The 26231-nt window shown below is 41.5% G+C and overlaps 1 protein-coding gene and 1 long non-coding RNA gene across 3 annotated transcripts in view; both read right to left on the reverse strand.

Annotated features, from left to right (window-relative positions):
* The window catches only part of GDA (guanine deaminase), a 168056-nt gene that overhangs the window by 25966 nt on the left and 115859 nt on the right, over positions 1 to 26231 (reverse strand). For both annotated transcript variants that reach the window (XM_069763442.1, XM_069763435.1), the window contains exons 5-7: positions 19593 to 19698; positions 17581 to 17608; positions 5113 to 5220 (exon numbers count right to left, since the gene is read on the reverse strand). In XM_069763442.1, coding sequence (XP_069619543.1) covers positions 5113 to 5220; positions 17581 to 17608; positions 19593 to 19698 — 242 coding nt within the window. The remainder of the gene's footprint in view (positions 1 to 5112; positions 5221 to 17580; positions 17609 to 19592; positions 19699 to 26231) is intronic.
* Positions 5753 to 7583, reverse strand: LOC138675336 (uncharacterized). Its single transcript, XR_011320667.1, has 3 exons — positions 7544 to 7583; positions 6447 to 6550; positions 5753 to 6333 (listed from the first exon to the last, which is right to left on the reverse strand). It is a non-coding gene; the product is annotated as an uncharacterized lncRNA (long non-coding RNA).

The raw sequence follows: 26231 nt of genomic DNA on the forward strand, positions 1-26231 counted from the left end.
AGGAATTTCAGAAGAGGGGGAAGAGGAAATTGACATCAAAGGAACATTACCATGAACCCCCTGACAACCCCAACTAGTCACAGACATAGATTTCCAATCTAACACCAGATTATGTAGCTGTAACCATGGAAAACCCAGCACAATATCATCATGCAAATTATGCAACACCAGAAAATGACAATCTTCCTGATGGGCTGGCACCATGCGCAGGTCAGCTGTGTCCAAAACTGAGGTTTATTTTTAGCCAACGGTGTAGCATCAATGCCCCTTAAAGAAATAGGGTTCTGCAAAGGCTGCAAGGGGAAACCACAACGTCTGGCAAATTCTAAGTCCATTAAATTCAGAGCGGCGCCTGAATCCACAAATGCCATGACAGAAAATGATGATAATGAGCAGATCAAGGTCACAGATAACAGAAATTTAGGTTGTACAGTACTGATGGTAACAGAACTAGCGATTCTCTTTGTACGCTTATGGCAATCAGAAATAACATGAGCAGAATCGCCGCAGTAAAAACACTACCTATTCTGACGTCTAAATCCTTGTCGTTCAGCTCTAGACAAAATCCTATCACACTGCATAGGCTCAGGGCTCCGCACGGAGGACAACGCCACAGTGTGCACAACTCTGCGCTCGCGCAAGCGCCGATCAATCTGAATGGCCAGAGACATAGAATCACTCAGACCAGCAGGCGTGGGGAACCCCACCATAACATCTTTAACGGATTCAGAAGGACCCTTCCTGAAAATTGCCGCCAAGGCATCCTCATTCCATTTAGTCAGTACAGACCATTTTCTAAATTTCTGGCAATACAATTCTGCCGCTTCTTGACCTTGACACAGGGCCAACAAGATCTTCTCAGCTTGATCCACAGAATTAGGCTCATCATACAATAACCCCAATGCTTGAAAGAAAGAATCAACATTAAGCAATGCAGGATTGCCAGATTCCAGGGAAAATGCCCAATCCTGTGGGTCACCACGCAGCAGGGATATGATGATTTTAACCTGCTGAATGGGATCGCCAGAGGATCGGGGTCTCAATGCAAAAAACAGTTTACAGTTATTTTTGAAACTCAAAAATTTGGATCTGTCACCAAAAAATAAATCAGGAGTAGGAATCCTAGGTTCTAAGGCAGGAGTCTGAATAATATAATCTGAAATACCCTGTACCCTAGCAGCAAGCTGATCCACCCGAGAAACTAACTCCTGAACATTCATGTTATTACTAGGTTCCGTAGCCACCCAGAGATTAAGAGGGAGGAAAAGACAAAACAGGTTAAGGAAAAAAAATGGCTCAAAACTTTTCCTCCCTTCTTCTGAGATGCAATTAACCCATTGTTGGCCAGTTGTACTGTTATGATCTGGTGGCCTAGGAGCAGCATGAGACGTACTCTGGAGAAGGTGTTACCTGTACTGACCGCAAACCCTGAACTTAGCAGCGCAACTAGAAGTAGCAGTGGGGGGTACCTAACACTCCCTAGACCCCTCGACACAGCCTAAGAACTAACTTCCCCTAAAGACAGAAACAGGAAACCTATCTTGCCTCAGAGAAAATCCCCAAAGGATAGACAGCCCCCCACAAATATTGACTGTGAGAGGAGAGGGAAATAACATACGCAGACATGAAATCAGGATTTAGCATAGGAGGCCATACTAGCTAAAAAGAAAGAATAGGACAGAGTACTATGTGGTCAGTATTAAAACACTAGAAAATATCCACCACAGAAAATACAAATCACCACATCTGACTAAAGACATGGAGGGTATATCTGCATCTCCAGAGACACAGCTAGGCTGCAAAAAATCCTTCACAGACAAAGCTGGACTAGACCAAACATGAAAATGCACAGAACTATAAGGTCCACAGCAGGTGGACAGCAAAAACAAAGCCAGAACTTATCTTTGTTGAAATGAACAGCAGAACAGAAGAGACCAGGTATGGATGTGAATCCTCCAAAAACAATGGACAACTGGCACTGACTAAAGGCTAAAGCAGGACTAATTAGCCCAGCCCAAATTGCAATAAATAGAAACACCTGATAAATGCTGCGATCCAACTACCGTAGCACTACCACTCATAACCACCGGAGGGAGCCCAAGAGCAGAATTCACAACACCTACCATAGAAACCTTCAAAAAGAGCCTTAAGACTCACCTCTTCTGACAAGCCTACAGCCTGCAGTGATCCTCAACCTATTGAACAGCGGCACAACCAGCTATACCCTGTACTAGTGTATCCTCACCCATCCCCTGCAGACTGTGAGTCCTTGCGGGCAGGGTCCTCCCTCCTTGTGTACCTGTTAGTGCCTTTTTTTGCTCATGTTTATTGTATTTGTCTATATTTGCCCCCTTGTCACATGTAAAGCGCCATGGAATAAATGACGCTATAAAAAATGTATGATAATAATAATGTATTTGAAAACTACAACTTATCCTGCAAAAGACAAGATCACATATGGGTGTATACCGTATATACTAGTGTATATGCCAAGATTTTCAGCACATTATTTTGTGCTGAAAACGCCCCTCCCGGCTTATAAATGAGTCATTGTCCAGAAAGACAGTGGGGGAGGGGGTGGGGAGCGGCGGAGCAGCAGCAGGACCCGGTGGCTGTGACATCCTACTCACCCTCCTCATGCCGTTGCTGAACGTCCCTTGATCTCCGTTGTCCAGTTGCGGCAGCTGTTCCTGTGCTGAGCGGTCATGTGGACCGCTCATTAAGGTAATGAATATGCACACGTCTCCACTCCCATAGGCGTGGCACGCATATTCATTATCCTAATGAGCGGTTCCACGCTCAGCACAGGAGAGGAGAGTTGCCGGCTCCGGGACAACGGAGATGCAGTTACCCTGCAGCGACCGAGCAAGGAGGGTGAGTATGACAGGGAAGGACGTGAAAGCCCAGCCATGCATACAAGGACGGGGGAGGATGGGGGAGCCCAGCCATGCATACAAGGACGAGGGAGGACGGGGGAGCCCAGCCATGCATACAAGGATGGGGGAGGACGGGGAAGCTCAGCCATGCATACAAGGACGGGGGAGGACGGGGGAGCCCAGCCATGCATACAAGGACGAGACGGGGAGCCACACAGAGCAGGACAGGGGCAATGCATACCCGGCTTATAGTCGAGTCAATAAGCTTACCCAGTTTTCAGAGGCAATATTAGGTGCCTTGGATTATACTCGAGTCGGCTTATACCCGAGTATATACGGTAGATGGAAAAATATAAATTTAAGGTTTTTGCAAAAAAGGGGGGGAAATGAATCAATAAATGTAAAAAACACCTGATCTCTTAGAGGTTAATGATAATGTGCACAGCTGCAGGGGAACCTGGCAGTAAGGCTGCTTTCACACATCAGTTTTTTGCCATCAGGCTCAATCTGGTGAATTTTGCAAAAAACTAATCTGTCGCAGATTGTGAAAAACTGATGCGACCTTTTTTTGCCGGATCCGACTATTTGGATCCTCCGTCTATTATGGATCCTGGGGGAAAGAGAGAGAGAAGAATGGGAAAAAGCAAAAATCTGAGCATGGTCAGTTTAAAAAAATGGAATCCGTTGCTGGATTCCATCATTGGAAGGATCCAGAACCATAGGCTTCAATTCTAGCAAAGGCTGGATGGCGCCATATCCGTCGCTGTGTGTTTTTTCGACGGACACAAAAAGCGTTACTATGTCCGTTTTGTCCGGCCGCCGGAAAACCAATTTTTGACCAATCCGGCAAAAAATGGATGAAACATCCAATTTTTGCCGGATCTGTTTTTTTCAAAATTCACTGGGTTGTGCCTGATGGCAAAAAACTGATGTGTGAAAGGGGCCTAAGTATTCAATTAGCATGTAGTGCCACCGCAGGTGTAATATTACATGGTGTCCAAAACATGAATAGACTTTCCAGGTAATGCAAAGATGTGCAACTCCTCCAGAAAGAGGGACATTCTCTGTAACCACTCTATTTGTAGCTTCAGCTAATGGATGAAGGTCTTGTACGATTTATTCTCAACAAGACCACTCAACAAATAACTAATACTAATAATAATATTTATTTTTATATAGCGCTAACATATTCCGCAGTGCTTTACAGTTTGCACACATTATCATCGCTGTCCCCGATGGGGCTCACAATCTAAATTCCCTATCACTATGTCTTTGGAATGTGGGAGGAAACCCATGCAAACATGGAGAGAACATACAAACTCATTGCAGATGTTGTTCTGGGTGGGATTAGAATCCAGGACTCCGGCGCTGCAAGGCTGCAGTGCTAACCACTGAGCCACCGTGCTGCCCCATGTAGATTTGCAGAATCAGACAGTCCTTTAACACATTGCATTTGAATCTCTAGACTGAAAACATGAAGACACAAAAGAGCACAGTAAGACCAAAAACACTCTGTTGCAAAAAAATCACAGTAATAAGCAAGTGCCAGTAAAAAGATGGAAAAACAGGGTATTTGGTTGATACACCAAACGTCAAGGTATATCCATATAGAGCAGTCCTAACTGATGTATGGAATCCCTATCTGATGTATTTAAAAACCTGATCATCTGTATATCACCTGCATAAGCAGGGTTCAGAGAGGAAATGTCCATGTGGACACGCTGAATGGAACACCATGTGTTTCTGTTTCCATAATTGTTCTCTTGTGTCTACAAGAGTGGGGAGTTATCCACCACTCCTTGTGGGCCATTTGCACAAAAGCTGTTCCATTCAGCGTGTCCACATGGACATTCCCTCTCTCAACCCTGCTTATGCAGGTGATATACAGATGATCAGGTTTTTAAATACATCAGGTAGGGATTGCATACATCAGTTAGGACTGCTCTATATGGATATACCTTGACGTTTGGTGGAGCAGCTTAGTATACATTTTTGGCAAAAAACGTATCAACCAAATACCCTGTTTTCCATCTTTTTACTAGCACTTGCTTATTAGTGTGATTTTTTGCAACAGAGTGTTTTTGGTCTTACTGTGCTCTTTTGTGTCTTCAAGTTTCTTGGTGGTGTGTAAACATGTTCCTACAGACTTGTTCACTGTGCAAGTAGCCCATGTGTTTCTGAATCTCTAGACTGCAAGCAAAATATTTCTTATGTCATGTAGTTTATATGCTCATACCTGTATATGAAGGTTGTGTTTAACAGCAAATTCGCCCAGCTCATTCAGCAACATTTCACTGCAGGATATTGCAAATCGAGGCGTTATAATGGGCTTTACTCTCTCATACTAAGATACAAAGAGTACATTATTAATGTTATCACATGTAGTAGCACTTTTATTTTGCAACTTGTAACAAATCTACCATATACTTTAAACTTGATATGATAAAAAGATATACATCAAATGGAAAGTGTGACATGCTAATTATCTATGAGAATGTACGAGGTGTGGGCTGGACTGTTACGTTCACTGAAGACCAATCGCATTGTAATGTGTATTATTTCATGTGTCTTTTGTATATATATTTTGCCATGTGATGTTTGCCAATGTATTGTGATATGGTAATGTATAGTGTTATTAGTGTACAGTATGGTATAGCATAGGGGTAAAGATGAATAAAACTCGGCACTCAATGTGAGAAGAAAAGCTTCTTAATTTATTGATGCATCCATCATCATATTGCACGACTCGTTAAAGAGTTGATTGTGACTTGTAGGATCGCTACTTCCAATAGGTGGCGCTATAGAGTTTAAGTCCTCTTTTTCTCAGAAGAGGCAATTTGCATATTTAATTTCCCAGAGGAGCGTTGCATGGCGAATAAGCCTCCTTACCTTGACAAGCCAGAGATGGTATGTCACTCTACACAAGGAGAAACGATACCCCTTAGACCCCAGTCCAGAACCTCTCACCTAGCCAAATTAGTTCTCATGCTTCGCACTGACGAGGGCCAACAGCCCGAAACACCGTGTCTGCGAATTGAGATACTGATTTGGCTTTAATCCTAGGTCATATTGCACGACTCGTTAAAGAGTTGATTGTGACTTGTAGGATCGCTACTTCCAATAGGTGGCGCTATAGAGTTTAAGTCCTCTTTTTCTCAGAAGAGGCAATTTGCATATTTGATGCATCCAGACAAACAAAACTGCTAAACGTTTTCGGTCCACACCAGACCTTCGTCAGAGTATTTCTTTGACATTGACTATGAAATATATAAATAAATATAGTGTCACATGATGCAGAAATACATGTCACATAATGCAAAACAAAAAGGAGATCTACTAGTGAATATAACACGAAAATATACGTGATGCTCCATCTGGTTTAAGGAGACATGTGCCAGAGAGATGAATCTATCCAGAAAAAGCAGGTGCTCCGTACGTGGTGGAGATCTAGTCCGTGCTGAGTCGCTGGATAAGGGAAGTAACAATGGTGCTGGAGATGGAAGAGCGCTGATGGTAGTGTGACCAGAGGCCAAAAAGGTCTTGCTCAGTGAGGTAAGTAAAAAAGGATACATAAATATGCACTACTCAAATACTTGAAAAGCAGAAATGAGGTACAATACACGCCTCCAGTGAAGATATATAGAATTGCATAGTGGTGGGTCTAACGTGAGGACCTAAAAAGATAAGGGATAAGTGAGACCTTGCATATATATATATATATAACTGGGCACCCCCAAAAAAAAAAAATTAAACAAATAGTGAAAAAGAAGAAAAAAGAAAAGTAGAAAAAAATGGTAAAGAAGAGAGAGCATGGGTGGCATGGGTCCTGAGGGAATAGAGATAAGGGAAGAGTAATGAATATGATACCAAAAGGTAAATCAGAGGAGCAATAACATGGAAAGATACACACAGCAGAGAGGCAAGGTTTAGAGAAAAAGTATGTGAGAACAACACACTACCTGGATGTGGAAGCTAAAAAGCATGGATGAGCGTCAGCAAGAAATGGACATACATCAACTGAAGTATGCTACAAAAAACCAGAACCGAGGGAAAGGGTTAACAAGGAAAGCACAAATGTTAGATAATAATGGAAAGTTAGCCAAATGTACGCAGCGAGTGTATGTACCTGGAGGATCGGAGCACAATAGAGTGTAGAGCGCCACGGAAAGGCACAGAGCCTGAAGGGGATAACGGTGCTGTGGAAGAAAAGGTGACCGGGTCAGGAGATACAAAAATAACAGGTACCGCAATCAAAGGAGGGTAGGGCTGCGACAAACGCCAGCGTACCTGGATCCTGGGCGAGCGGTGTGCCGAGCAGAGAGGAGCGACGCTGCAGGAGAGGTGGCACTTCCGGGTATAAATCCTGGAGACTGATGACGCAATCGTGGTCATGTGACCATCAGCAGATGGCGCATGCGCAGAGAGTGCTAATGGGAAGGGGAGGGCAGACCAGGGGGCAGAATCCCTAAGTGGCCAGGACGCTGGGAGCGGTCATGTGATCGCAAGCAAAATGCCTGACAGCACAGCGAGTGTGTAGAAAAGCAGTGTAAGGAGAAGAAGAAAAAGAATAGGGGAAGAAGCGCACAGCAATAGTGCTATGACAAGGATATAGGAACGGAGAGGAAGAGAGGACCCATAATACAAGAGGGAAGATAGTGATATCATACCGTACAGACTATAAACGGTGCCCAGTATAGTGAACGTGGTGAAATCTAGTGATTCTAAAGGAAAAAAGAAAATCTATTGAGTGCCGTGTTCTCTAATCGTATAGCATGGGGTAAGACATGGGTTAGGACTTAGGACATAGATAGATAGGATACGTTAGTGACTTTAATTACGCAACAACATCATGGTAAGGAAAGAGCTAAAATTTGGGACTAGCCCACAGTGGGAATGGCTTAGTGTTAGGGAAAGTGACTGCTTCATGTTTGATAGTCTGGTAGGGAGAAGTTCAAGTTGAAATAAGATGTGTCTGTGAGCAGTGCTGCCATTAGGGTGAACTATTAAGAAAAGGAGACTAAGAGACAACAGAGTAGCGTGATCTAGAACTGGCTGTAGATGAGACAGAGTGGCCTTTCACCTTAAAGGGGTCACTGGATATAACGAAATGTTATAAGAAACCCTGAGCTTGCTAAATGCCAAAGGTTATGGACCTAAACAGGACTGAGATTATAGGACTATTGGAGGTCCCGAGCGGTAGATCCAATGTGCCTGTAGTGCAAGAAATAGGACACGAAACTGCTGAGCAGATAGAGAGACTTGTTGCTCAGGACTGTGGTGACAAGCTAAGCTGTGACAAAGTAGGGTGAAAAATTATACTTCATTGGCCCTGGAGTAGACTACACAGTGGAAGGAGTCTATGTGTGTGAAAATGCTTTACACTGTAAGGGAAACACCCATAAGACTTTTTACCCGCTACCCCTTGTACATACCCCTTACCAAGTTACATTTCTGATTAGACTGTGTTTTAGAACGGGAGTCTCCTTTATTGAACTCTGAAATCTGTGGTCCTTTCCGGCCAACACCATCGGCTACAGGTGACCTGCATGGATGCAAGGTCCTCACCATACCAACACCTAGCCATGACCCATTCTTTCATGTAGTGCACCAGGGCATGACAAGTGCTTCGATTGTAGCTACCACCCCGTAAGAGAAGAAAGACAAAGGGCACAATTTATCAAGACCAGCATTGTTCTTGAGTGTCTTGATGAAGGGGAATGGTGGGGTCAGGTACTCTTTATACATAAAGTCAGGGAATTTAGACTCCAAGATTGTCACAGCAACCCATCTGTGCCCCACATTCGCATTTTGGGGGAGCTGATGAGTGTTTAGAACAGCATGCTCCCTGGGCATGCGCTGTAAATACCATTGTCACAGATTGAAAGTGGCATTTCACAGGTTAAGAACCACAGGATGAGCTTTGCTCCATTTGCGGCTGTTAGAGGTAGATGGTGGTTGAATAACACAGCCTTCATCTGCCGGGAAAGATGCAGTTTTTGAGAATGCATCAAAGTCAGGGAGCCTTCATATGAACTAATTGTACATCATATGTCAGTAAAGGATTAAAGCTTCCATGCCTAAAAAGAGTTTTTTTGTGTGTATCAGACAATGCACTTAATATATAGAGTTTTTTGTTCTATGGAGTAAATACACACGTGGTCAAAATTGTTGGTATCCCTCATTTAATGAGAGAAAAAGCCACAATGGTCATAGAAAAAACTTGAAATTGACAAAAGTAATAATAGATAAAAGATCTATGAAAATGAACAAATGAAAGTCAGACATTGCTTTTCAACCATGCTTCCACTGAATTTAAAAAAAATAAAACTCATGAAATAGGCCTGGACAGAAATGATGGTACCCCTGAAAATAATGTGACAAAAGGGACTTGTTAAATCATGGTGTGTCCACTAACAAGCATCACAGGTGTCTACAATCTTGGAATCAGTGACTGGGTCTGTATATAGGGCTACAGATACTCACTGTGCTGTTTGGTGACATGGTGTGTATCACACTCAACATGGACCAGAGGAAGCAAAGGAAAGTGTTATCTCAGGAGATTAGAAAGAAAATTATATACAAACATGCTAAAGGTAAAAGTTATAAGACCATCTCCAAGCAGCTGGATGTTCCTGTGACCACAGGAACATTTTATTCAGAAATTTAAGATCCATGGGACTGTAGCCAACCTCCCTGGATGTAGCCGCAGGCAGAAAATTGATGGCAAATCAAAGAGACGGATAATATGAATGGTAACAAAAGAGCCCAGATAAACTTCTAAACAGATTAAATGTGAAATTCAAGCTCAAGGAACATTGGTGTCAGATTGCTTCATCCGTCGTTGTATGAGCCAAAGTGGACTTCAAGGAGGACACAATTGTTGAAAAAAAATGATAAAAAAGCCAGACTGGAATTTGCCAAACTACATGTTGACAAGCCGCAAAGCTTATGGGAGAATGTTCTATGGACAGATGAGACAAAGATGGAACTTTTTGGCAAGGCATATCAGCTCTATGTTCACAGATGAAAAAATAAAGCATATCAAGAAAAGAACACTGTCCCTACTGTGAAACATGGAGGAGGATCTGTTATGTTCTGGGGCTGCTTTGTTGCATCTGGCACAGGGTGTCTAGAATATGTGCAGGGTACAATGAAATCTCAAGACTATCAAGGGATTCTAGAGAGAAATGTGTTGCCCAGTGTCAGAAAGATTGGTCTCAATGACCCAAAACACACAGCTAAAAACACCCAAGAATGGCTTAGAGGAAAACATTGGACAATTCTGAAGTGGCCTTCTATGATCTCTGACCTAAATCCTAATGAGCATCTTTGGAAAGAGCTGAAACATGCCGTCTGGAAAAGGCAACCTTCAAACTTGAGACAACTTTAGCAGTTTGCTCTTGAGGAGTAGGCTGAAATACCTGTCGAGAGGTGTGGAAGTCTCAATAACAGTTACAGGAATCATTTGATTGCAGTGATTGCCTCAAAAGGTTGTACAACAAAATATTAAGTTAAGGGTACCATCATATCTGTCCAGGCTTATTTCATGAGTTTTATTTTTTTTAATTTTGTGGAAGCATAGTTGAAAAGCAATGTCTGACTTTCATTTGTTCATTTTCATAGATTTTTTATTTATTATTACTTTTGTCAGATTCAAGTTTATGTGACCATTGTGGATTTTTCTGTCATTAAACGAGGGGCATCAACAATTTTGACCACGTGTGTATCTATATAAATATGCAGTTGATTTATTAATGCTAAATACTGATACATACAGCCCATAACAATCTTGAATTTAAGCTAGTTGAGTTTAGATTTTTACAGTTTTGTCTTTTCTTGTTAATATTTTTTTTTTTTTTTTGGGGGGGGGGGGAGAGGATGCAGTTTCAGTTTTCGCATAAGACAGTGAATAAGCTAGAATCGACCCTGAGAATATCATAGACAGACTTGCCACATATTACTCCCCTTGACAGTTCCTAAAGGTTCCTTGGTGTTTACCTTTTCTTCTTTTTCCTGGCTATAGGATCTCTAGAATCCCATGTGTCCATAGAGGGCTTCCTATTGCAAGGAATAGGTGTCAAACTCAAGACATATTAGTACCAAAGTGACAGGGATAATGACAAAATTCAACTACAAAATGTAGTCATGGGATAGTCAGGTAAACCCCTTTGTGACATGGTGATTCATGGCATTTTTCGTTTTTAAATCTACTTCTTCCAAGAGCCATAACTTTTAAATTTTTTCCATCCACTTATAGGAAGGCTATTTTTTATGGAGGATGAGAAGAGAATAGATGTATAATATACAACACCAAAAACCCATAAGGAAAAATAAAGCAGTCCCTTCATCCTGCATATGGGTTGATTACCTAGTGGTTTGTGTGTCTTATTAAGATCTGATTTTGTCTTTTGGTATCTTACTTTTATTTATTTATATATTTCCGTATTGTTACCTCACCAGGTTTATTTTGCTGTTGCATTTTACTATTCCTATGCATATATGATTACTTTGGTACTGTTCATTCTTTTGTATTGTCAATTTTTTCATGTATGCATAGATTATATGTGGCTTTGCCTTTAGCAACCCTACTTTATGTATCTTCAAATTGGGTTAATAGAGAGATTTGTCTCCTTCTCTGTTCTGCTTTGGAGCGATGTGATCCTTTACAAAAAGTATTTCCTGTAATTTTAGTTTTTACATGTTTTTGAAATTATTTGTTGTTTTTTTTCCATATCAATAAAGTTTAGTCCACAATTTTTGGTTATATTGCAAGAACTGTTTTATTTTTCCTTATGGGTTTTTGGTGCCCTATTCAGGGGCGATTTTAACAGAGTGGAGCCCTGGGCAAAGTTTAAAGTGAGGCCCTAAATGCTCACAGATTGCACCATCACACAAACATTTTGGCTGTATTTACATGCCATTAAAGGAAATTTGTCACCCCCCAGGGCGTTTTTAAGTAAAAGACCCACCTTCAGCAGCACTAAGGCTGCATTCTGTGAAGGTGGCTCTTATGTTTCTGATCCCTAGTAACACCAAAATATTGCATCTGTGCGCTACCTCCTGTGTTGCTGTTATATGCCCAGCGCCTGCTGAGCTGAGCTCCCCACACACAGTTCACTGGCAGGTCAGCTCATCTGACACTGCCGAGGGAGGAAAAAGAAAGAGGAGGAGGGAGATAGGGGCTGGCCCCGGGCATAAAACAGCAACACAGGAGGCAGCGCACAGATGCAAGAGATTGGGATGATGGACGGCTGGGAGGCGGCTGAAACAGGGGGAGATACCATACCTCTGGGACTCAATACAGGTATGGGGCGCAATTTATAAAATTCAATATTTCAGTGTTACTAGTGATCAGAAACATAAGAGCCACCTTCACAGAATGCAGCCTTAGTGCTGCTGAAGGTGGCTCTTTTACTTAAAAACGCCCTGGGGGTGACAAGTTCCCTTTAAACGAGATCAACAATATTTCTGACTGCTCCTTCAGTGTTCTGATCGCTGGCTCCACTTCATCTCCTATTCCTCTCACTGTTGGGGTACCTCAGGGCTCAATTCCTCGCCCCCTTCTCTTCTCTCTCTACATGGCCCCAATTGGACAGACCATCAGCAGATTTTGCTTTCAGTATCATCTTTATGCCGACGACACACAACTATACATGTCATCCCCCGACCTTACCCCCGCTGTACTACAGAACACCAGTGACTGTATGTCCACTGTCTCCAACATCATGTTCGTTCTCTATCTGAAACTCAACCTCTCCAAAACTGAACTTCTTCTGCTCATGCCATCTACCAACCTCCCTAAATCTGACATTTCCCTGTCTCTGGGTGGCAGCATAATAACGCCCAGGCAGCAGGCGCGCTGTCTGGGTGTTATGTTTGACACCAATCTCTCCTTTACCTCCCATGTACAATCGCTTGCCCTCTCTTGCTGCTTACACCTAAAGAACATCTCTAGAATCCGTCCTTTTCTCACCATGGAAACAACAAATACCCTCACTGTCGACTTGATCCACTCCCGCCTGGATTACTGTAACGCTCTATTAATTGACCTCCTCCTCACTTGACTTTCCCCTCTCCAGTCTATCCTTAATGCAGCAGCCAGGGTTGTCTATCTAGCTAATTGTTACTCGGACGCGTCCGCTCTTCGCCAGTCGTTACAGTGGCTTCCGATTCATTATAGAATCCAATTCAAAGTACTTGTTCTCACCCACAAAGCTCTCCACAGTGCAGCACCCCCTTACATCTCCTCCCTCATTTCTGTCTATCGGCCTAACCAACCTCTGCACTCTGCAAACAACTTTTGACTAACTTCTGCACTAATCCGTACCTCCCACTCCCGACTCCAAGACTTCTCCCACGCTGCGCCAGTCCTCTGGAATGCTCTACCCCAAGATATTAGGACCATCCACAATTTGCATAGTTTTAGGCGCTCCCTCAAAACACATTTGTTCAGAGCGGCCTATCACGTTCCCTAATCAAAGTCATTTTATGTGTAAGTGTGCATGTGTAGCCCATTCTCTACTTCCATCTATCCCCCACTCCCTGAAGATGGCTGGACCATCATTGTAAATACATCATTGTAAATACACACCCGTACTTTGCATCTCCCCCACCTCATTGTAGATGGTAAGCTCTCACAAGCAGGGTCGTCTTATTTTGCTTTAATTATTGTATTGTTAACATTGTTACTTATGACTGTTGTGTTTGAAACTGTTAAACTGTAAAGCGCTGCAGAATATTGTTTAGTACAATGCACAGGTCACAGTCCTCTATATAGTACAATGCACCCCCCATAGTCCTCCATATAGTACAATGCATCCCATATAGTCCTCCATATACTACAATGCACCCCCATAGTCCTCCATATAGTAGAATGCATCCCCCATAGTCCTCCATATAGTACGATGCACCCCTCATAGAGCTTCATATAGTACAATGCACCCTTCATTGTGCTGCATATGGCACAATCCACCCCATAGTCCTCCATGTACCATATAGCCCCACACAGGAGTATAATGCAACCTCCCTCACAAGAGTATAATGCAGCCCCCCACTACAGTTTAATGCAGACCCCCACAGGATTGTGATACAGACCCCACAGGAGTATAATGCAGCCCCCCCACAGGAGTATAACACAGCCCTATAGGAGTATAATTCAGCTCCCCATATGAATACAATGCAGCCCCCCACAAGAGTGTAATGCAGCCCCCCATAGAAGTATAATACAGCCCCCACAGGAGTTTATTGCAGCCCTATAGGAGCATAGTGCAGCCCCCATAGTAGCATAGTGCAGCCCCCATAGGAGTATAAAGCAGCCCCATAGGAGTATAATGCAGTCCCCCACAGGAGTTTAATGTAGCCCCCACAGGAGTATAATGCAGCCCCTCCCCATAGGAGTATAAGGCAGCCCCAAAGGAGTATAATGCAGCCCCAAAGGAATATAATGCAGGACCCCACAGGAGTATAATGTAGCCCCCCACAGGAGTATAATGCAGCCCCGCCCCATAGGAGTATAAGGCTGCCCCAAAGGAGTATAATGCAGCCCCAAAGGAGTATAATGCAGGACCCCACAGAAGTATAATGCAGACCCCCACAGGAGGATAATGCAGCCCTCCATAGGAGTATAATGCAGCCCCCCAGATAGTATAATGCAACACCATATAATACTCATCTCTCCTCTTTCCTCCACTGCAGCGCAACTCCTCAACTCAGCAGCTCCTCTGCCCAGCACAGCGTTAAAGTGACACCATTGCCCCCGCTGTGTCAGAGGCAGAGGAGGAATGATGGGATAGGGAGCATCACGTGACGCTCTCTTCTCCATCATTGCTTTCATGGTATCGGCATCTATGGTGCTAATACAGCTGAACATGCAATGTGGGGAGGAGGCGCTAGCACCTGACTCACGGGCCGCATAGCGGTGGCATCGTCTGCCGCTATTATCGTCAGGCCATCGGCAGATGCCTAGTCTGCCTGCCCAAAACGCCGGCCCTGGCCGTATATGCACAAGTTTTCTTCTCCTCAATGGATTAATCTATTGGTATATGGCAATGAACTCTTTATTATTTTTGCAGTGCCAGTTAACTCTCCTACAAGACTTGTTTTTTTGGAGTCACATTGTAGTTTTGAAAAACACCATTTATTTTTCCATTCAACTTACTGGAAAACTTAAAAGAAAATTCCTAATGCAGTGAAATTGCACAAAAAGTGTAATTCCATAATTGTTTTGGCAGCATTGCTTTCATGGTAAAAATGACCTGGCAACATGATTCTCCAGGCTAGTTTCATTGTGTTAATACTAAACTTGTATTTATTTTCATATAAGTGCCCAAAAATGTGTAGATTTGTAAAAAGAAAAACAATTAACTTGTGTCACCATGTTCTGATATCTGTAATGTTTTCCCCGCCACCTATATGGTGCTTGATCATCTTCTCATCCACTTCTGCTTGCGGTGAATTCTTCAGCTTTGTCACACTGTCTCGGACTTCCTGGTATCATGAAGCCCAGGACGGTTCTGCATAGGCACGTGGGTGGTCAATTGCAACACGACATGCGCCTTCATTTTCTTTGCGCATGTGCTGACCTTTCTGGGCTTCATAACACACAGAGGTGTTATGCTATGTGCACACGATGCGTTTTGGATGCGTCTTCGCTGTGTTTTTTTCTGCTAGGAAATGGTCCAAAACGCATTGGAATCCTTATGAAAGGTAATTCAACGACAATCTTGAAGTGTGGTGCACATGATCAGTAAATTTCCATGAGTATTTGCAGTGCATTTTTTTCTGCAGCATGTCAATTCTTTTTGCGTTTCTGCAGCATTTTTCACCCATTGACTTCAACTGAGTCAGTCAAATCCGTAGTAAAAATGCAGGTATAAAAATGTTTGCGGATTTGCTGAGTTTATTCCATTGTACCGTCTTTCTATGGTGTTTCCCACGCTGTCATCTGTGTGACAGTGTGGGAAACACCGGCAAGGTGGCTCTTATCGGCGGTAACGCTACCACGGGTAAGACCGTTGGTCAGAGCACTACGGGGTAACGCTGTCAGATGTCAGCAAGACCCCACAGCTGTGACTGTCACCCGCTGTAACTTATCCATGGTACTGTCAGAGCACTGCAGGACCATGCTGTCAGATGTCAGCGTGATCCCCCAGCTGTGACTGTGACCCGCAGGCGTAGGCTGATGAGACTACTGCTCCCATCAGGCTATATCTTCTGTCACTGATAACAGTGACAGCAGTTGCCGCTGATGGGAGATGTAGTATCATTTGCCGGTGCCTGTACTCACAGTTAAAAAAAAAAAGTAAAATTACATACATACATACAAAAGTAAAAAAAAAATTATACTAACCTAACACCAAATTCCTGATGCCTTAGTATCCTAGAAATGATGTAAAATAATAAACCAACATATACTCACCTGTCCGCCGTAGTCCAGGTAATACCAAGTGTCCCAATTATATCTCATGTGTACAACAGTCACATCGGGAGATGTCACCACTCTACCTGGCCACCGGCGATACACTGACAGGAGGTAATAGCTCGTGCAATGTATCACTGAGCTGCCGTGAGAGTTCACTGGAGTTCATCAGCTCCAGTGCTCTCACTTACGGCACCGCTGCGTGAGAACTTTCCCGCACAGCAGTCGTGTCGTAAGGGAGATCACCAGAGCTGATCAGCAGATGAACTCCGGTGAACAGTGATACACTGCGGGAGCGATTACCTCCTGTCAGTGTATCGCCGACTGTCTTTGAGAGCAGTCACATCACTGATGTGACTGCTATAAAAGTCATCAGGACCGCCATGGGACATTATGGATTATCTTCTTTGCAGACAGGTGAGGAATTTTGTGGTTTATTATTTTATTTTTGTTGCAGAAGACGTTGGCTTTCAAAAATTAGGCGTTCGGTGAGTATTGGTTAATTAAGATTATTAAAGGAGTCTGTGTCTTTATTTCAAATAAAGGACTTTAGTCTGGGTGCCTGCTTTTATACAATATCACTATGGGGTTACTAATAGATAGGTGTCTTATAGATGCCTCTGCATTACTATCCTGTGGGCTTGATTTCACCTGATGTCACCTGACAATACAAAGGTGACATCAACCCCACAAATATGAACCTCACTTGCCACAGCTACAGGGCAAGTGGAAAGAACAAGTATAAGTGCGCTTTTTCTGGGGTGCCTAAGGGCTAATGTTTTTAGTCTGGGAGGGGCCAATATTCATGGCCCCTTCCTAAGCTATTAATATCAGCCTGCAGCTGTCTGCCCAGCCTTTGCTGGTTGCATTTTATAGGGGGACCCAATATCTATTTTTTTCTGGGGTCACCCTGTAAACTAGTAAACTCTAGGTCAGTAAACCAGTAAAGTCTAAGCAAAACGCTGCAAGCTGATATTAGTAGCCTGGGAACCTTTATGGCTATTGGCTCCTTTGCAGACTATTGACATCAGCACTTAGCCATCGGCTTTCCCTCTGCTGGTTATTAAAATTACGCTGGAGCCCACGCCATGTTTTTTTCATTTTTTTTGTTTAAAATTAACAGTTGATGTCTGGTTACAGCCTATGTACATTCCTGTTGTTAACGCTCCTACATAGGCTGGTGACAATGTGTGTGTAGGTTTGAGTGTATGTGTTTAATTATTGGCTTGATTATGTCAAGTAAAAAATAATAACTTCTAGTAATTATGGTTTAGGTCACATACTTACGTTTTTCTCTTTTAGAACCTCAACAAACCTGTGAAAACACAATATGCAGACCTGCAATTTTCCATCTGACTAGTAAATATTAACAAGAAATGAAACCTGACGAAGGTATGAATAATTCTATTGAAAACATATTTAAAGGGACACTGTCACCTGAATTTGGAGGGAACAATCTTCAGCCATGGAGGCGGGGTTTTGGGGTTTTTGATTCACCCTTTCCTTACCCGCTGGCTGCATGCTGGCTGCAATATTGGATTGAAGTTCATTCTCTGTCCTCCGTAGTACACGCCTGCATAAGGTAATCTTGCCTTGCGCAGGCATGTACTACGGAGGGCAGAGAATGAACTGCAATCCAATATTGCAGCCAGCATGCAGCCAGTGGGTAAGGAAAGGGTGAATCAAACACCCGAAAACCCCGCCTCCATGGCTGAAGATTGTTCCCTCCAAATTCAGGTGACAGTGTCCCTTTAAAATACTGACCTAGAGTATCTAAGGCTAATTATATAAGATAATGGAAAGTCTGTCATAGGATCTTCAACTGGAATTGTATAAGATTTGACATAAGGGTTTGCTAAAAAGAGTGCCACCCATGTTTATGGTCAGTGATTGGTATTGGAGCTCAAGAGAACATGGTTTAGCTGTCATAATTACTGTTCTATTTAATTATGTAATAGAGATTTATTACACTAAAAGGAATCTGTTACCAGGCTTTTTGCTATCTGATCTGAGAGCAGCATAATGTAGGAAAAGAGACCCTAATTCCAACAACGTATCACTTAATTTCCTGGGTACAGCAGCTGTGACACAATAAGAATTTTTAGATGAAGCTTGTAGCAGAGCTCAGAAAGCTAATCCCGCCCACATCAGGTTCCCTATGTAGATTGTCTATTGACAGTAAACTGCTTATCTGATGGGAAATGTGGTCTTTCTAGCAGTCATATGAGCGGTAGTCTTGGCAGTGATGATCTCCAGGTGAGAAAATCTTCATTGTAAGTAAACAACAGCACACAGCCCCTACCTCTCTCCTGCTGTGTTCAGAATACATGGTAAAAACTTGCTGGCAGATTCCCTTTAAAAGAGAGTCTGTCAGAACAGAATGATTGCTCAAAATATGTACAGGCACTCGGTGCACCCCTGGCAAGGCAAAATATTTGTGACTTTCCAGACCCTAGAGCATAATAAATGGAGGATTTTTTTTTAAAAAAACCAACCTTATATTGTAAACAACCTCACTGCTCACTACCTACTGTCTGGTCCTCCTTCTCTGTGCTGTCACATGTCACATCTTCACTGGAGACTCGGACTCTGGCTATGACCAGGACTCGTACATCCTTGCGTGCCATATTATTACTTCATAACATTACGCCATTCGTCGCACAGTTTATGCAATAATCTCCAGGGCCTGGTTTATAGCCGGAAGTCACAGCCTAGAGTGATGATACCTGAAATGCAGAACATGATGGTGGAAACAAGAGACGCAGAGGACTGGATGGCGGGTAGTAAGCAGCAAAGGCTGCCAGACAGGTGAGCAGTGAGATATTTGAGGGTCTTTTTCTTACAACCTTTTGTCGACACATTAAGGGTCAGCAACATGGAGGGAGATTAGCTATCAATTTGCTGAATTTGCACACAGTGAATTTAAATAAGAAAATCTCTATTCCAAACACTAATGATGTTTGTAAAATTTGACTTCAATTCAATTCAACTAAATTCTCCAATTTCTAGCCCACATCTTTGGAATCATATTGGCGATTTTTTAAATTAAAAAAAAATGGAAAAAAAGAAAAAAAGAAGAAATACAGTTGAGTAGTGGTAGTACTGTAGAATAAGACCAAAAACTTGTCACGTTTCACTGGTTGACAGGTTCTCTTTAAAGTAACACCCTATATGATTAGCTTTAGTTGTCTTAATTTTAGATATTGATGCTCTGATGACTTTTTTGTGAAGCACCTCCCCTAAATCTTGCGGTATACCGGTAACCGTAAGCACTTTGAAAAGAAGTATTGATATAGTACCTTTCTGTTTCCCTAATAGAGTCTTCAGTAGTTTCACAATACTTTTCATATGTATCATTACGATCCATGCAAACTTTTCCAATAAATGCTCTTTGACCATACCGACCTATGGAAACATAGAGAGACAGTAATTGTCAGCTATTAATACAGAGATTGTTTCTTAAAAACAACGTGTGTTCTTGTTGAGATAAATATGGCTAATAGAAGGACCTCTCCATACTCACATAGCTCTTTGCATTATGATAGGGTCAGGTATTGCAAAATGCAACTGTGAGCTTCCAAGGTCTACTAGATTCCTCTTGGACTAGTGACCACCACAGTTCTATTCCTGAATATTTCAATAACTGTGATTTACTTGAATTTTATTCCCTGATCACAAGCTAGTTAATAATGATTATACTAGGAATTATTTAGTGATTAGTAAATTTTGAATAGTAAATGCCTGTGCCTTTGGCTTCCACAAACCAAAACCTAAATCTTAAGTGACCTACAGTTACAGATGATGGAATAAATCCACTACAAACCAATCTTCTAGCAAATGTCATGACATTTTCAGATTTCTTCAGTTATAAAACATGCTCATACAACGTCAGGTGTGAGTGTTTGGGCTTCCTCATAATGGATTGCAGCTATTACATCACATGGTATAGTGCAGCCAATCAGGTGGGATGCCCACAGGCACTATAAAAAAGGAGGGCGGGGAATGCAGTGACCATTTCAGGCCTTCATGGCCTAAGGGTAGAAGGTCAAGGCACACCATTAATCATCAGAGATAGTGGCATGGCAGAAATACCTAAATCAGAGTGTAGTATACTTCTCGCTGAAGAACATAGAAGATGGGGGAGTTAGTCTCAATTCGTAAATACCCCATTAACTTTAGTGATATGGAGGTGCTGGACCTGCAGAGTCAGTGTGACAGTGAAGTGACTGATCTGTGATATGTTGCAGAAGAGTACCTAAATAACACCATTTAATTTTCATTCTTGACAAGGAGGGCAATTTAAGTAGCCTCAGTCCTAATGTTCAACTGAAAAAGATCACTGAATCCAAAGCTTGTCTGCCTGGTAAGATAAGCTTCCTGGTTTGTTAGATGTCTTTTTGCATTTCTCTTTGTAAAGGATATTTTATTGTTTAATAGACAAAAAGGAAGAGCCCAATATAACACAAATTTAAATGCAACTGTCTACCTCACAAAGTATGTGTGTTTTTAAAAACTTTTACGTTATGTGCATACCAACCTAGCTTTACTTAGCATGACCATGACCACTTTGCATGAGGAGTAATTAAATTTATTTTTTTTTAAGTTTAATGTTTTACATGGCTATATTACTAATCCACTCAACCAATGACCACACTGGCGCTGCACTGCTATGAATCCAAGAGGAGAGAGGGAAAGAACAAATAAATAAAAATTACAGGAAAGCAGCTGGTACTTAGGCAGGGGTTGTGCCGACCTCTGTCAATAAACTAAATAGCAATGAACAAATTAGTTTGTATATTACTAATCCATTTTAGCACCGTACAGCCAACGACAAAACCACGTGTTGTTGCTGTATGTTACTTTCTGGTCAGGTACTTAGTCAGCATGTTTTAATTTTTGCAGACCTGTTTTACTAGTCCAATTTTGGCAACTGCACACTCCACAACTATACTGTGGGCTGTTGCTGTATTTAGAAGCTGTGTACCTGCCCGGCATTTGTTATTAAATCATCCTTTTTGGCCATGGCGATTTAATTTATAAAATATCTACAAAGAAATTACAGTGGCTTGTGAATGTATTCACTCCTTGGCTTTTTACCTACCGTAGTTTGTTACATTACAACCTGTGTTAAATATTTTTGTAATCCAATTTTTGAGTGATGCATCAGCACTAAATAGTCTAAGTTCGTGAAGTGAGAAAAATATAGGCATAAATTAAATGTATGGGATCAAATAACAAAAAATTGGCTTGTGCATATGTATGAACATCTTTTGATATGATGCCCCTACAAATTTCTGGTGCAAGCAATTAAATTCATAAGTCAAGTACTTAGTGAAAGGAAATCCACCTTGTGCAATCTAAGTGTCACATGGTTTGTCAGTATATACACACCTTTTCTAAAAGGCCACAGAGGCTGTAACAACATTAATCTTCAAACAAGTCAGGGACAAAGTTGTTGAGAAGTACAAGTCAAAATAGATGTGACCTTTATGGAAGAGTGGTCAGAAAAAAGCCTTTACTTTTGAGTTTGCCAAAAGGAGGAAAGTGCTGTGGTCAGATGAGACCAAAATTGAACTTTTTGGCCACGAAGGTAAAAACTATGTCTGGTGCCAAACCAAAACCCCAAGAACACCCTACCCACAGTGAAACATAGTGGTGTCAGCATCATGCTGAGATGTTTTTTGGCAGCAGGGACATGGAAAATGGTCCGAGTCAAGGGGAACATGGTTGGTGGGAAATACAGGGAAATTCTTGAGCAAAACCTGTTTCAGTCTTTCAGTGATTTGAGACTAGGATGGAGGTTCACCTTCCAACAAAACAATGAACCAAAGCATACTGCTAAAGCAACACTCAAGGGTTTATAAGAGGAAATGTGTAAATGTTTTGGAGAGGCCTCGTCAAAGCCCAGACCTTAATTCAATTGAGAATCTGTGGTCAGACTTGATGATTGCTCTTCACCAGAGGAAACCATCTAACTTGAAGGAGCTGGAACAGTTTTGCCTTGAGGAATTGGCAAAAATTGCAGTGACAAGATGTGGAAAGCTAATAGAGACTTATCCAAAGCAAATTGTAGCTGTAATTGCCACAAAAGGAGGCTCTACAAAGAACTAGACTTTAGGGGGTGAATAGTTATGCACACTTAAGTTTTCAGTTATTTTGTCAAATTTGTTATTTGCTTCACAATAAAAAGAAAACCAAATGTTCACAGTTGTAGGCATGTTATTTTATATGAACTGATGCACACCCTAAAAAAACAGTGATATTAATGTTAAGGGTATGAATACTTTCACAAGCCACTGTACACTAAATCAAGACATTTAACCAATATCTGACCTTGGACAGGATAGTACGTCCAAGGTCAGATCCCCTGCTTTGAGCCCGCACCAAAGCTGGGACATGTCAGCTGTTTTGAACAGCTGACATGTGCCCGTAATAGGCGCGGGCAGAATCGCGATCTGCCCGCACCTATTAACTAGTTAAATGCCGCTGTCAAACGCAGACAGCGGCATTTAACTACCGCTTCCGGCCAGATCGCTGCTATGTAGCAGAGGCGATCGCGTTGTGCCTGCTTCTAGCATCCCATGGAGGCTATTGAAGCATGGCAAAAGTAAAAAAAAAAAGTTGAAAAAAATGTTAAAAAAATAAAAAAAATATAAAAATTTAAATCACCCCCCTTTCGCCCCAATCAAAATAAATCAATAAAAAAAATCAAATCTACACATATTTGGTATCGACGCGCTCAGAATCGCCTGATCTATCAATTAAAAAAAGTATTACCTGATCGCTAAACAGCGTAGCGGGAAAAAAATTTGAAACACCAGAATTACGTTTTTTTGGTCGCCGCGACATTGCATTAAAATGCAATAACGGGCGATCAAAAGAACGTATCTGCACCGAAATGCTATCATTAAAAACGTCATCTCGGCACGCAAAAAATAAGCCCTCAACCGACCCCAGATCACGAAAAATGGAGACACTACGAGTATCGGAAAACGGCGCAATTGTTTTTTTTTTTTTTTAGCAAAGTTTGGAATTTTTTTTCACCACTTAGATAAAAAATAACCTAGTCATATTAGGTGTCTACGAACTCGTACTGACCTGGAGAATCATAATGTCAAGTCAGTTTTAGCATTTAGTGAACCTAGCAAAAAAGCCAAGCAAAAAACAAGTGTGGGATTGCACTTTTTTTGCGATTTCACCGCACTTGGAATTTTTTTCCCGTTTTCTAGTACACGACATGCTAAAACCAATGATGTCGTTCAAAAGTACAACTCGTCCCGCAAAAAATAAGCCCTCACATGGCCAAATTGACGGAAAAATAAAAAAGTTATGGCTCTGGGAAGGAGGGGAGTGAAAAACGAACACGGAAAAATGAAAAATCCCATGGTCATGAAGGGGTTAAAGAAGCACTCCCATCAAAATGTTTATCCTATTTATATATTGACATCAATTTTCTCTGCACAAGTAATGAGTCGAAGAGGGGAATGATAAATGCAGCGACACGAGATTTCCTGTTTCTACATAGAGCAGAGAAAAGAGAAGAATTAGTTGGGTAAAAAGGCAAAATGAGTAATTGTCAGTATACTGTGCTATATAATATGATGACTGTAAATTTTAAAGGATAGAAACTTTGATGGGAGTGCTTCTTTAATATTACATTATTCACATTCAACTAACAAACAATTGCTTCTATATATTATACCAGAACATGCCCTGTAATAATGACATATGACATATACCATGCCCAGTCTAATTCCCATGCAGTTGTACTAATATTTTATTTTCTGCTTATGAAACATTTGAGAAACTTTATACAAGCTATATAATTATACAAAAAAAAAATAATTCTTTTAGGTTGTAGACATAAATAAAAGTTTTTATTTCTTCTTGCATCTAGAATTGAACAAAAGCTTTCATGCTGCCCTGGTCTGGCATTCAGTCCAGTCCCCCATGGAACTGGTCCAAGTAAGTCTTCACTTCTGCAACTGCCATCCTCAGACCCACAACCTGGGTGCCTCTGGCATTTACTAGGTCCTGTGACATCATGATGACGAGTCAAGAATGCCTAAAATGAAGATTTCTCTGGTCTAGCTGCTCTAGGAGATCTGATCTGGATGCCAGACATTTTCCTCAACTCAACATGAATTTTTATCTCTTTTCATGGTTTGCCTAGATGCAGCTATCAAATATAAATGTGAAGATAGCACTCTTCCAGAAGACTAAGGCCACATTCACACTAGCAGTATTTGGTCAGTATTTTACATCAGTATTTGTAAGCCAAAACTAGGAGTGGAACAATTAGAGGAAAAGTATAATAGAAACATATTCACCACTTCTGAATTTATCACCTTCTCCTGGTTTTGGCTTACAGATACTGAGGTAAAAAACTGACCAAATACTCAACGTGTGAACGTGGCCTAATAATGACCATCCTTGAATTTAATCCACCAATCTCAAATATTGCTAGTCTTATCCACTGGTCAAGCCTGAATAAGGGGTTTTATTATCTGAAACTTGAAGCATTGCCTAAATAAATTGTGCATCACCAAGAGGTACTATTCTATTTTCTTCAAGAAAAGTACGGACCTTGATGCATGGACTGGAAACGGGTCTCCTGACCTGAGCATGACATTTATGCCTGTGAGACTGTCAAGTTCGGGTTAGCAGACTCAAACTTGACAGCTCTCATAGATCATTTTGGGACAAGTTTTGTTTTATTTAGTTTCACTTGTTCTATTTGTAGGATTCGATAATCTGCTGCTTTTGACAATTGAAGGAAAGTGCATGCAATTTCACGAAAACTCATGCCTATTGTGCATATAAAGATAGCAGAATTGTGTGTTTTTCTTGACCAACTTCTATGCTGCAGCTGAAAATGAATGCAGAAAAAAATATGGATCTAAGTGCAAAACATCAGCATTTCTGTAGTAAAAAAGGCATAAAAAAGTGGTTTCAAATCTGCACCAAAAATGCATCAATAAAAGCAAAATGCATAAAAAAGAAACAAAAAAGTAATCAGGGCAGATTGCTATTTTGTATTTTGATGCTGCCACCTGTGGAAAACGTGTGTGTGTGAAGCATGTGTGTGTTTGTTTGGTGTTTTCATGAGAAGAATACATACCCATTATAATCTATGGTGCTATTCACATGTCCATGTATTTTTACAGACAAAGGGAACACAAAAAAATCAAGGATACATGTCGATTTTTGATCCAAGTCATGGATCAAAATTACCCATACAAGTCTATGAGTCAGTGAAAATTGCTGACAGCACAATTGTCATCTGTGTGCAATACTTTCGTTACTGTTTTTTTGGGATCCAAGAAGTATCGTTTCTCCTTGCGGAGAGTGACATGATAAGTATGTCGAGGTGAGGAGACTTAAAGCCGCAATGCTCCTCTGGGAAATATGCAAATTGTCTCTTCAGAGAGGAAGTCCTCTTCCTCTCTGAAGAGACAATTTGCGCGTTACTGTTTTTTAACATTGTGAGGGACCCTACAGATGTGCGCATAACAAATCGTCCAAGTTTCATTCAGAAAACTCATAGGATATGTGCAAGCGATCAGTAATCTCAAGAAATCCTATGCCCACTCTACGTCCACAGAGGTCCGTGGCTCACCAGCAGAGAAGGACATACATTCCGTATGTGATTTGATTTTGATGTACGCACCAATAGACTTGAATAAGTGAGTTTCATCCAAGACTCAGATGAAAGTAGTGGATGCTGCGATTTTTTCTTGAGAAAAAAAAGTTAATCTGAACAGCCCTATTGAATAAAATGTGTTAGTGTGATGTCCAATTAAAAATCAGACAGCACACATCCGATTTATACACTCAACAGGGACATTCGTGGATAGACGAAACTTAGCAAATTTTTTTTATGCTGGAAAATCACTGATGATGAAAAACTGAAATCCTGACCAAATACTGATGCTGCA

Source organism: Ranitomeya imitator, chromosome 1 (genome assembly GCF_032444005.1).
Source record: "Ranitomeya imitator isolate aRanImi1 chromosome 1, aRanImi1.pri, whole genome shotgun sequence".
Taxonomy (NCBI): domain Eukaryota; kingdom Metazoa; phylum Chordata; class Amphibia; order Anura; family Dendrobatidae; genus Ranitomeya; species Ranitomeya imitator.